The sequence below is a fragment of the Protopterus annectens genome, chromosome 3.part0 (genome assembly GCF_019279795.1).
Source record: "Protopterus annectens isolate FY-2018-M chromosome 3.part0, PAN1.0, whole genome shotgun sequence".
Taxonomy (NCBI): domain Eukaryota; kingdom Metazoa; phylum Chordata; order Ceratodontiformes; family Protopteridae; genus Protopterus; species Protopterus annectens.
The window spans coordinates 467,599,318-467,612,971 of NC_056731.1; the positions used below are offsets into that span (position 1 = coordinate 467,599,318).

The window sequence follows — 13,654 nt, forward strand, 5'->3', positions numbered from 1 at the left end:
CTTGAGACTGCATGAAGTACATTATCAGGAACAACACAATAATAAAATGTAGCACAATATGTACTACTTAATTCCTGCTTGTTCACTGTTTCATTCAAGGTTAATCCAACAGAGAACTACACCAAAAATAATGCTCCTGGATACCACTGGGCCAGACAGATTAAGCTCTGACTATAGCTTAGGGGACCTGGGTTTGATTAGTGGCTAGGGTACCTGAGGGAGTTGACAGGGAAAAGGAAGGAATGATGAGACTCTGATGTGCTGGTGAGCTATAGTATTCTTGCATTCCTGGTAGAGATTGAAGTTTAGAACAACAACCAGGCTAGGTGAATGGGCAAGACCTAGGAGGTTGTCTGTGCCTTAGGGGAGGAACCAAAATTCATGCACCATAGTGGCCTATCAGGCAATAGCAGCATGTAAGGGGAAGGTCCAAAATTGCTGCAAGCAATAGTGGCTGCTCTTGGGTCCATTGACTTCATGAAATTATCTTTGCCAGTATTGCCATCTGATGACCCTGCTCTAGAAAGGTTAAGCACCCAGATAAGTGACATAAGAGGAGAATATGAATCTAGGGGATCCACATTGCTGCAGCAGACCAACCACAGTCCACTTAAGGAATTCCAAAAATTAAAGAAAAAAATCTCCATTGTGGCAAAGGATGGAGCAGGATTGCTTTTCTCCCCACCACAGATAGCAGCAGCACTCCCAGCACACAACCTGTGGGTTCTTGCTCTTCAGGGGAAAATATGGATCATATAGAGTCATGAGGGAAATTGATGGCCACAGTGAGTGGGGGTGTAAAAAGAAGGAAAAGGGAGGAAAAAGAAAGAAAATATATCTCATGGAAAGCTGCACTGCACATTCTTTTGTGACCATGTGGCTGTATGTACAATTTGTGTCACTCTTTACCAGGAAATGGCATACTGTATTCTGTTATGAAACATAAAGAAACTTGCATTGTTGCCACTTTTCCTTGCAGGTTTCCTATTGTGTATACACGGAGTCCATTCTCATTTAAATTAAAACAAACTCAGTCTACTCTTTTCTGCCTCTCTCTGTGTTACCCCATCTCTCGTCCTTCAGATCGTCAGTAGACTCTGTGCTGGCTGCTTTCAGTATGAAACCTGAGCTCACTGTATTAAGAGAGCTAAACACCGACTGGAAGCTATGAAAGGATGAATATGGTCATCCAGGACTACAGATTATTTTAGCCTTGCAAAATGTATTCATCCCAGTAAGAGAACTGATAGCACAGATGTTCCTTATAATTATAGGAAATCCAAAAATAGTTCTGAAGATTCATAGTGCTCTATGCGCACAAGTTCGTTAACAGGCCTCCTTGCCTGCTGCAGTAAACTACTTCCACGTATGTATGTAAAACTCACTGAGAAGCTATGTGCACTACAACTGGATATGCCATTGAAATGCTGTTACATGAAAATTCTCTGCTTGCAGCTGCACATTCTAGATGGAATTTCTCAACTAAATCTTCTGTGTGTGTATTGGTGATTTGTAGTGCATGGAGTGTGATGATTATGCTTCAATATTTGGATAAAGACAAATCAATCGCCAGAATGGCACGCACCCCAACCTTATTAAATGTTAATCACCACCTGGGGAAGCTGTTAAGGTTGGGTCCTACACTAGACAGTAAAATCTGCCTGTACTGACCAGCAAATGGAGTTGGGAGGGTGGCCTAATGGTTAAGGTGTTTGCCTTACAAATGCAAGGTACAGGGTTTGAATCTCACAGGGGATAATTGGCTAGGCTTAAATGGCTCGCAAGGGCAGTTAGCCTAGTACTAATCTATGAACCTATGAACAGTGGCAGAATAAAAAATTGTTTCTGCCTCCTGTCTGTTCAAGTAACTTGTCCCAAAGTTCCTGTAATGAACTTCAAAACTTGTTAGAATAACAGGATTTGTATTTGCATGTATTTTCTGAAGGATACAAACTCTGAAAGTCCAATGCATGTCATTATTTAGTGCCTTAAATCCTCAGTGATTTATCTGAAAGCCACAGATTTTATGAGGAACAAACCAAAAACATGAAGCAATAATCTGGATGTTCTCTAAAAATATGGACAGTGGAGAGATGTGAAAGGTAAGTGTGAATGTGACATTCAATGCTACACTGGCTTTCTAACAGCGTCCATTACGGCTTTGAAAGTGGCAAAACACTTTGCAATTTTTTCCTCATAACCAATAGTACATGGAGCAGGTAAAGCTCCACACACTACAAAGAATTATGATTATCTCACTGATCATAACCCTAAAATATGTGTTCTTGACATAGATACCAAGACTCACCTCTCGAGCTTTGATCTCCAGGTGAATTTCTTGATATCCATGTTTTGAACACATAATAAGTTGGTTATGATGTGCAAGCCAATCACAATCCTCTGTGTAGTGCAAGGAGCGCTGTTAGTACTATCAAATAGTTAAATGACATCCTAGTTCAGCACTACTATATAGCAAGACCTGACCTTAACAATGCTTAGAAAGGTGCTCAGCAATTGTTAAGCATCCCTTAAACTATTAATGTTACATCTGGACTTATAGTAGTGCTGAATAAGGGTGTTATTTAACTCACATTTGAATGTAAATAATACCATCTAAACAAGAAATGGGATAATTTCAACTCCGTTTCTGTCGGCTGTCTATATTACACTCAGTAAATGGACAAAAATCGCTAGGCTCCCAACTTCATTATCAGCATTCAAAGCTGACACAACACTTCCTGTGTTTTTTTTTTTTTTTTGTAATTTTGCTGTGGCTATTAGTATGTGGAGCAGACATATCTCCATAGCATGCTAGGGATTATGATCGGGTTGCCAATCGTAACTTGAAATGATGTATTACTGAGATGGATGCCAAGATTCTTTTTTTCTCTCTATAGTCTCCTGATTATTGTTCTTATCTATTCTTATTTTCTTTCATTGTACATTGAATAATGTATCTTCAGTTACTGATTAATAACTATGCATATTGTATGCTTTATTTAAGACAGTACAGCAGTTGTTCCTGGAGTTTTCTTCCCTGTAATTGCACTAAATGTACCTTGCCATGTTAAACCTGCTAGTAGTAAATAAACAAAGACAAAGGTATGAATACTTGCCATAGTTGAGGAGTTTACAGTTCTGTCTTCTTTTCAATTTGCAGATTTATGGCTTCCTTAGTAAAACTCATATTGACTTAGAAAGTCTATGGAAATGCAGATTTCATAATTTACATTTAATGTCTCAATTCATTATTATGTACTTAAAATTGGTTTACCGTTTTGACAGGTCACTTGTCACTTAATTTTATATGTGTTGTAGAAGGAGGGCTGTGTTACAAGACATTATTAAGTGTTAAAACCTACTATACCCTGTAGATTTTGAAGTCTCAGGCTACAAATATTTATATTTTGTCAGTAGTCTTGACAGCGACTATGTAAAACAAAATATTTCCTCTTTCATTTTCAGACGTGCCTCATCATGGCTTGTTATCAAGGCTTTGTGGATGTTGTCACTGCATTGTCTCAATGCCCTTTTGTTGATGTTAACTGGCAGGACAAAGAAGGAAATACAGCATTGATTATGGCTGCACAAGCAGGTAAGAGACTTGAGTTTTCTTTATTGTACCTTAGTTTAGAATGTATGGTGAGAAAATAAGACATGGCTGGCATCTTGGTATATGTGCTCTGTGTGAGCCATTACATGTAACTACACTCATGGTTTCAGATTGGATATGAGGTGCTCAGTCTTATGAGAACTCCTACGTTCACTGAAAATTTACTGCTGCGACTGAAGCAGTACAGAAGTGGAGAATGCCAAATGTAAATTTTCGTATTTTATACACACACACACACACACACACACACACACACACACACACACACACACACACACACACACACACACACACACACAGATATGTGTCTATACTTAAAAAAAAATAATTTACACAGCCATTAAGATTGTCATGTTGTTGCAGTTCTACATTTACCTAGCTGTCAGCATATTCACCTGTCCGTCTTTTTATTTCCTTGTCTGCCTACCTTTCTAGGCTCCTTTGCAAGTATCACTCAGCTGTGCAGTGCTGATTGTCATTATGTAACACTCTTTATCCTGCATCAGAGTGCAGCAGCAGCTCATGTGATGTACACATCTGGTGAGATTTGTTGCTGCTGCAAATAAGATGATCTTATACTACGTTCTGTGATTGTCTTCTTTTCAGATTTTTTCAGTACAGCTGTACATATAATTGTATCCAGCCTGAATAAAATACTGAACAATATCTAATTTTTGAAACTTCATCTAATCTGAGCTAGTATTCTTAGACCCTGTACAGAAAGTGCAGTTTATACACTTTGAAGATTTATCAAAATATGACAGCATTACAGATACTGTTTACAGCAATTCGGTTGACAGTGTTAATGATTTGAATAAGTGTGGTATAAAGATAAAGTATTCAGGATAATGGTTTAAGTGGTGTAACATATCAGAGTATTCACTAATATTCCAGTCTGTACCAGCTGCCATAACTTTACTAGAAGTGCAAACTACTGAGTACTGACCCTTATATTAGTTAATGCACGGTTCAAAGGGGATGCTCTACTCTGCATTTCCAGACACAACAACCCGTGTACATGGATGAAGCTGATAAGCACAACACAACTGTTGCACACAACATTTTTTCAAAGTCAGTTTGCCATGTAGTTGAACTTTTAAAATTTATGAATATTAATGTGAGAAGTAGCATTTTTTCAGGTACAGAATGCATATGCTTGCATACGTGTGTGTGTGTGTGTGTGTGTGTGTGTGTGTGTGTGTGTGTGTGTGTGTGTGTGTGTGCGCCCGTCTCTATGAGCATGTTTTGGGGATATTTAAATTTAACACATTTTATATTATATAGTAAAGAATTACAAATGAGCACATTTTACATTGTGTAACACAGAACTAATTAATAACAACAGAAAACAATTTGTACTCCCCTTAACTTAGCATTAACATATTAAAACACATATTTTACTCATAAAGAAAAATAAAGTTTGCTGAAACTCCAAATCTCATATCATCATTTTAACAGATCAGCAAAGTAGGGCAGTGTGGTTCCTGATTAAATTTTGTACTTCATAGTACTTGAGTGTAGTCCTGATCATCAGCCTTAATTTATGCCAACCTTTTTATGGTTTACTTTGAGAATCGTTTATATATATATATATATATATATATATATATATATATATATATATATATATATATATATATATATATATATATATATATACATACATATATATATATACATATATATATATATATATATATATATATATATATATATATATATATCAAAGAAGAAATGGGAAGAAATGGGAAAAATAAGCCATAAACTCACTAAAATAAAACTAAATCTGGCAGACAAATAAAATCAGATCTAAAGTTGTCCTCTTCATTTCTCCTCACAGTAGGGTCTTGGATGCAGCTTGGCCACATTTTCAAGACTTAGATCCAACTCTCTAGCTCCTCCCTCTTACCGATAATGCACTACACCTACCCAAGCACCTCAGATCTCGTTTGCTGCATTCAGAGCCAGACGGAAGATCCATTCTCTCAACTACTTATATCCTTTTCAACCTTAATAATTAGAACTTTTTCAGTGTGCTCCTCCCATGTGTTAGCATTAGTGTGTTAGTGTATTAGTGATGTTCATCATGTTTCACTGTTGCCATCCTTACAAAATGGGTTATCTGGATCCCGGTAGCCATCAATCGGCCAGAATACTAATGTCCTTGGTATATGACGTCGGCTGCCTTCGGTTTAAGCCTGATGTCAGAACGTCAGGTAGAAAGGAAGGCAGCTGACGCCATTTCCTCAGTCTTTCTTGCCACGGAGCCCAAAGCAGAAGCTTTTTGCACAAGTGCCGGTCAGCTAAGTACCTTCTTTTTGTATTCTGACTGCTTAAGTTGAAGACATCCTCAGATAAGTACCCCGTTGGGGACCCTCTTTCCTTGCTTTAACGAATGTCAGAGAAAGTTAATAAATGTCTTGCCTGTGGAAAACAGGTTCCGCACCGTGATTTTCACTCCTATTGTATTACTTGTTTGGGCCTTGAGCACGATGTCCCTAATTGTGTTCTTTGTGCTTCTTTCAACCCATGTACCATTCACCATAGAGCTAGGATCTTGTTCAAGCATTTCGGAGTTTGGCCTAAGTTTGTCGGTATAGATGTGCCTTAGAAGCACAAGGATAAGGACCGCGACAGGCGTAGAGTCAAATTACTTGACAATGTCCCTGTTAAGCTGGTTGTCGGCCCAGCAATAGTCAGTGAGGCGCTTTCATTGCCCCTGCAGTCCGCGGATGTTCAACAACAGGCATCTGCAGAGACCTCTTCTGAGTCCTCCATGCAGCAGGCTTCCACTTCATCTTCTGACCCTCTGCCAGTCGCCACCTCTGATGGATCAAGAGCCGCTAAGCAGGTGCTGGCTTCCGAGGCCTCTTTTCTCCGCCTGGAGACCAGATCCAGACCGATGACCTTGGTTCAGACTACTGAGGTGGCTAGGCCTCCTGAGTCCCTCCGGCTTTCTAGCAGGCCTTCCAGCTGAAAATCTGCTCTTAATCAGGTGCCGGCGTCCCCTCAAATGCCTCAGTCTAAGATGATTAAGATTGCTAGTGATCTCTTGACCCTTATCAGTGGCTCTCAGCCTCCTCCTTCTAAGAGGGCTAGGGAATTGTCCCCAGAAGTTTTGTCTGCCTCAGACTCAGGTTCCCAGCACTTCTGCCTGATGAAGAGGGAAACTCTAGACTTTTTTCTGGTTTTGAGGAGTCTGATGCAGAAGACTCCATCCCATCTGCCTCCCCTCCAGAAGATTTTTCTTTTGGAGACACTCTGAATACTCTTAGGGAGCATTTCAAATGGGAGAGTCAAGACTACCCTCAGTCTAAGAAACGGATTAGGGAATTTCTGGATTTGCCACAGCATAAACCTTTGGCTATCCCTCCGGTTTTGGAAGTAGTTGATGATGTTTTCATGGAGAATTCTTTGACTCCTAATTCATTCCTCCTGCTCCCAGAAAGCCTGACAGGTATTATAGAGTTCCTGATTCTTATCAGTTCCTTTTCAAGACTCCTACTGTTGATCCAGAGATGATTTCTCAGGGCCCTAAAGGTGTTAAAGCCATGGTTGCTAAAAATCCTGTTCCTTCTGACAGGGAATCTAGGGCCTTAGCTAGATGGGGTAAAAAGGTTTATACTTCTTCCACCCTAGCTATTAGGTCTGTTAATTGTCTTTTCCATATGCTTAAGTATCAGCAGCATACTTTGGAGGCCATTAAGGCTAAAATTGCTGGGGTTCTTTCCCTGATGGAGAGTAAGAACATGCAAGATTTATTGAATTCTGCCATTCTTGTCACTAAACATTCTCTACATTGTGGTTTTGACACTTTGAAGGCTTCTTGCAGGGCAGCTGCCACTGGTTCTGTTATTAGAAGACATGCTTGGCTCAGGTAACAGACCCTTTCTGAACCTGTCAAATTTAAATTACTGGATGTACCTTTGCACAAGGACAAACTTTTTGGCAGCAAAGCAGAAGAGGTGTTGAAAAAGTTGGAGGATAAGGGCAAATCTATCTATGCAAACTGTTAAGGATTTTCTGCAAGTGCAGCCTCCTCGTTGTAGTAGGCATTATCCTTCTAAGAATTGGACTTTTCCTGACCCTAGTAAACAGGGTCACTCTAGGACTAGGGGTTACGGGTCTTCTAGGGGACAGACTTCCACCCCTCAAAAGGCTAAGCACTGGCAGGCTTCCTCTTCAAAATCTGGCAGTTCTAAGCAAACTTCCCAAAGCAAGCATTCCCAATGACTCTGGCCTTCCCCTGCCTGCCTCTGCAGGCCCAGGGTTTCCTTTGGGGGGAAAGCTAGCAATTTTTGCAGATGTCTGGTACACCATCACGGATGACAAATGGGTGCTCAAAATAGTATCCCAAGGCTACAAGTTCTCCTTTCACACCTTCCCGATCCACCAAGAATACCCAGATATACCCCCACATCAAAGGGCAGAAGCAGAAAAACAAGTTTCTTCTTTGCTAAACCTGGGAGCAATAGAGCTTGTTCCTGCACTACAGATAGGCCAGGGTTTTTACTCAAGAATTTTCCTGATTCCCAAAAAAGGGGGCACCTGGTGCCCTATTCTGGATTTGTCCATTCTAAACACTTTTCTGGTGATTCCCAAGTTTAAAATGCTCACTATTCAGCAGTTGCTGCCAATGCTGGCTAAGGATTCCTGGCTGGTGACTCTAGATCTCAAAGAAGCTTATCTGGACATCCCAATCAGGGAAAGCTGCAGGCAGTTCCTTCGCTTCAGGGCGAGAAACAGACCCTTCCAGTTCTCTGCACTGCCCTTTGGCTTATCTACTGCTCCCAAAGTTTTTACAAAATGCTTGGCTCCAGTCATTGCCTTTTGCAGGCAAAGAAACATTCAAATTTACCCCTACTTGGACGACTGTCTTATTCAAGCAAACTCTCCAGAGTAACTTCTAAAGGATTTGGACTTTGTAAAGAACCTTCTCACCTCTTTGGGCTACACTATCAATGAAAAGAAGTCAAAACTGGTATCCACCAGGGAGATTGTATTCCTAGGAGCGAGTCTGAACACAGCCGTCCAGGTGGTATCCCTCCCTCAAGAGAAACAAATGGATCTTTCGAATTACTTCAAGAATTTGGCAAGTATGACCCAGCTCTCTGCAAGGCAATTCCTGCAAGCCCTGGGATTCATGGCTTCTTGTATTCTGATGATTCCATATGCCAGAATGCATATGAGGAAAATACAGTGGTACCTCAAAAACCTTTGGTGTCAACACACTCAGGATTTAGACTTGATTCTTCCTGTGATTCCCTGCCTGCAGATGGAGTTTTTTGGTGGGTGACAGCCTGTAGACAGAACAAAGGCCTGCCTTTCTGTCCACCTCCTGCCAGCCAGACTTTCACCACAGATGCCTCAGACTATGCTTGGGGAGCACATCTAGAGGGCGGGTGCATTCAGGGGACTTGGAACTATCAACAGGTTCATTTACACATAAATCTGAAGGAACTGATGGCAGTCCAGCAGGCCTTGATGGCTTTCAAGCATCTTCTCTCTCCTGGTACTCTTCTAGTCAGGACAGACAACACCACAATCATGTGGTACATCAACAAGCAGGGATGGGCTCACTCTTACCCCCTGTGCAGACAAAGTATGATACTATGGTCCATGGCAGCTTCCATGGGCATTCATCTGATAGCTCAGTTTCTTCCAGGAAGGCTCAACACCTTGGCAGACCAGTTGAGCAGGCAGGTCCTGGATCCTCACGAGTGGCAACTGAACAAGACCATCTTCTTTTGCATCATTCAGCATTGGGGCACTCCTCAGGTGGATTTCTTCTTATCTCTGACCAACCACCTTCTTCCAACCTTTTGCACCAGGGATCATCATGACAAAGCTTGGAAAGTGGATGCTCTGTCCTTCCTCTGGACACAGCTCTCAATCTATGCATTCCCTCCCCTGCCTCTTCTTCCCAGAGTGCTGTTAAAGATAAGTGATGAAAAACCAAGGGCCATCATCATAGCTCCAGACTGGCCCAGGCAACATTGGTATGCACTACTTCGCAGTCTCTCCCAGTCACAGCCTTGGCATCTTCCCCTGATACCAGATCTCTTGGTTCAGCAGGGGGGAAACATTCTGCATCTGCATCTTCAGACTCTGCATTTGGCAGCCTGGCTTATAATTTAAACCTTTCCCAGCAGGTGGTTGAAGTCCTTTGTGAGGCCAGGAGGCCTAGCACTAGGAAATCTTACGCAGATAAGTGGAAAAGATTTACCATCTGGATGTAGACTAGAGGGGAGGACCCTTCTCGACCTACTCTTCCTCTTATTCTTGACTATCTGGCAGGCTTATTTAATGGTGGACTTTCCCTTTCTTCTATCAAGATTAATGGTTAAGCTATTTCTGCTCATTGTTCCTTTGAGCATCCCATTTTCTCTTATCCCTTGATGAAACAGCACCAGATAAATCTCCTTTGGGGAAAAAAAAACTTCCACATATTTTTGTTGTTTAAACTTACTTTCCTGTGTAAGAAAGTATATTTTAAGCTAGGGATGTGTGTTTTTTTACTGTCACATGATTTTATTGTACTTTTAAATGGGAGCTCCCTTTTGTTTCTAACAGTTTAAAAGTTAAACAAATAATCTGATGTTGTCAATCTTCATTTATCCTTGACATATGGGATTTGATTCTGACTGTTGGAACCGGCTCGATCGTTATAACAACTTGCAAGAACCAAAAACTCTCAAGCTAAGTCCCTACCCACAATGCCCCTCTCTATATTACCTCAGATCTCATTTGCAGCTCTTCTGCATAAGACGAGTCAGACAATCTCTCTCTAGAGCTAAGTCTAATTTCATTATTTTTGTTATTATTGCAAATTTACTTAAACCTTTTACCTCTTGGTATCTGATCTACCATCGTTGGTAGCTTTATCCCTTTTGCTCTTACCTCTTGGTAGTTTCTGGCCTACCATTGTTGGTAGCTTTCTTCTCCTACTTTACTTTCTTCTTTCTGGTATGTGTGTGTAGTTATGTGAGTGTTTTCCTGCCATTGATACTTTTCTTTACCAGTCAACATGGCAGATAAAAGTAAAGGAACAACTGGCTTTAAACAATATTGTGATTATGGTAGTAAAATGCCTAATTCTGATGGGCATTCTACTGCTTGGGCCCAGAGCATTTACAAGAAGACTGGGCTCTTTGTCAAGTGTTTAGTCACTGGGCCCTCCTAGAATGAAAGAACAAACTCATTTTGAAATGTCTGCTTAAGACATCTTTTGATGAGGCTTTGTCCAGTCAGCCCAGGACTTCAAAATCAGATATGTCTTCTCCTTCATTTTCCTCTTCCTATAAAATAAGACATGGAAAGAAGAGGAGTCTGTTGGTGCCAGCATCCCCCTTGGCTCCAGCACACAAGAGACCTAAATCTTCAGTACCCACACATCCTGCAGAACTGAAGGTAACTGACAAAAAATCTACGGAATCAACTTCTTCTGCACCACAGGTTTTGGTGTTAACAATTCATGTGACTTCCCCTTCATCAGTGCCAGTCCCTTCTATGGTGCCATCTGTAATTTTAGAACTGGTTCCTTCCATGGTGCCATCACTAACTTTGGAACCAGGATTTATTCCAGTTCCCAGGAATAGGTATTCCCCCTCTATAGATCCTTTTGTGGGACATCTGCCAAGCCTTTTTTTAGAGAGGCTGGAATCCCCCTCAGCATTCTTTATCCATTACTCTAGGAGTCTGATGGAGATGGAATTTTCTCTCCAAGGACTCCACCAAATATTCCTCTTCTAACCTCAATGGTGGTATTAGAGACCACAACTCCAAATGTCCTTCATGGATGCATCTGCAGTCATAACAAGTGGGTTGTCCTGTCGCCAGGCAGCCCTTCAGTCGGCCGGATTCCAAAGTCCGGGTCCGGCTTCGGTTGATGTCGCACTCCACCCGACGTCATCTCTGTTGGTCTTCGGGTATAAAGGCATCAGCCAACGCCATTTTCCTCAGTCTTTCTTGCCGCGTGGCGCCCGAAGCAGAAGCTGTTCGCAAGTGCCGGTCGGTCGGATCCAGAGATTACTTCTACCGAATACTACCAAGACTACTAAAGCTAAGTACCCCGTTGGGGACTCTTTCTTGCCTCAGCCAATGTCAGAAAAAGTTAACAATTGTTTAAACTGTGGGAAACAAATACCTCATAAAGATTTCCACTCTTACTGTCTGCCTTGTTTAGGCCCAGCCCACGACGTAGCAGCCTGTTCGGCCTGTGCTTCTTTCAACCGGAACGCTTAGGCGCCGGTCGGAGTTTGCAGAACAGTTTTTCGGTTCTGATTTTGCGTACATTATGCCGTCGGATCCTCCGACTACCCAATCTAGCAAAAAACGCAAAGATAAAGACCGACACTCGCGGTCCGCGGTTTTGGCCGAAACCATGGTCAAGCAAACCGCGAGTGTCTCGGTTTCGGCCGAAACCGAGAAAACTGAACAAAGTACAGCTGAACCTATTCCTACAACTGAGGCCCCTGCTACAACTCTTGAAACGACTTCACAAATTTTACCCACTACGGTGGTTGACTTATCAGACACCATCCCCTTGGATGTTTCTACCCCAGCACGTGGTGCTGCTAGGCCTCCAGCAGCCATGTCCATTAAGGCCTTCGCCAGGGCTAAAGCAGCCAAAACTACTAAAACAGTGCCTGTTAAACCACCCACACCCAGGCCCTCTTCTAGTTCTCAAATGCTTACTTTGGCAGAAGATTTAATTTCTTTAATTAGAGGATCTCAATCTCACCCAGACAGGGCCTCTCAGCCCCCAGAGAAGAGACCTAGGGCAGAGCCTCCCGAGCCAGTGTCCTCTGATGATTCTGCTGATGAATCAGGCATAACTGACCAGCCAGAGGCTCCTTTCTCCAATTTTGAAGATTCTGATGCTGAAGAATCCATCCCAGCTGCTTCCCCACCAGAAGAATTCTCCTTTGGGGAAACCTTGCACGCCATGCGAGAACAGTTCCAATGGCAGCAACAGGATTTTTCAGACTCCAGAAAAAGACTTAGGACTTTTCTGCACCTCCCACAGCACAGGCCCTTAGCTATACCCCCTGTTCTCTCTGTGGTGGATGATGCTTTCAATGATGTTTGCTCCGCTCCAGATTCTTTACCCCCAGCCCCTGCCAAACCAGACAGATTTTACAGGGTGCCAGATACTCATCACCACCTTTACAAGGCTCCACTTGCAGACCCAGAAACTATATCCCAGGGCCCCAAGGCAGTAGCCGCAACCATAGCTAAAAACCCTATTCCTTCTGAAAGGGAAGCAAGGTCATTAGACAGATGGGGTAAAAAGGTCTACACTTCAGCTACTCTCTCAGCTAGAGCTTTAAACTGTCAGTTTCACATGATACAATACCAAGAGTTTATGCTGGATCAGTTAACTAAAAACTAACCACTGATGAATCTCTTGATAAGAAATATGTATTAGAGATGGTAAATAACATACAACAGGTTAGCAACCATTCCTTAAAATGTGGCTATGATGCACTGGAGGCTTCATTTAGATCAGCCATGACAGGCACAGTGATAAGAAGGCATGCATGGCTAAAGGAACAAGCTTTACCGGATCATGTTAAAGCTAAGTTGCTAGATGCTCCTATGGACAAGACAAGTTTGTTTGGTACATCTGCCCAGCAGGTTATGAAGAAAATGGAAGAAAAGGCAAAATCTGTTCAAACTGTTAAAGATTTCTTGCAGGTTCAACCCCAAGGTTTAGCAGAAACTGGCCTGCCAAAATTGGTCCTTTCCTGACTCCACAAAATTTCAAAGGGGCAGGAATAGACGTTCCAGAGGCAGAAACCAATCCAGAGGAGGTGCCTACAGAGGAAGACAGTGGCAAGGTAACAACAGAGGCACAGACACAGCCACTGCCACTACATCAACACAACCACAGTGACTTAACCCTAAATCCGCCTACCAGGGAACAAATAGCAGCTCCTCTAGGCGGAAAGTTAACCTTATTTTCAAAGAACTGGCACTACATAACAAAGGACAAGTGGATTTTACAAACCATAGATCAAGGTTACCGGTTTCACTTCC

The 13,654-nt window shown here is 42.1% G+C and overlaps 1 protein-coding gene across 1 annotated transcript in view; it reads left to right on the forward strand.

Annotated features, from left to right (window-relative positions):
• Nucleotides 1-13,654, forward strand: part of ANKRD33B (ankyrin repeat domain 33B) — a 405,799-nt gene that overhangs the window by 186,298 nt on the left and 205,847 nt on the right. The window contains exon 2 of the mRNA XM_044065601.1: nucleotides 3,466-3,595. Coding sequence (XP_043921536.1) covers nucleotides 3,466-3,595 — 130 coding nt within the window. The remainder of the gene's footprint in view (nucleotides 1-3,465; nucleotides 3,596-13,654) is intronic.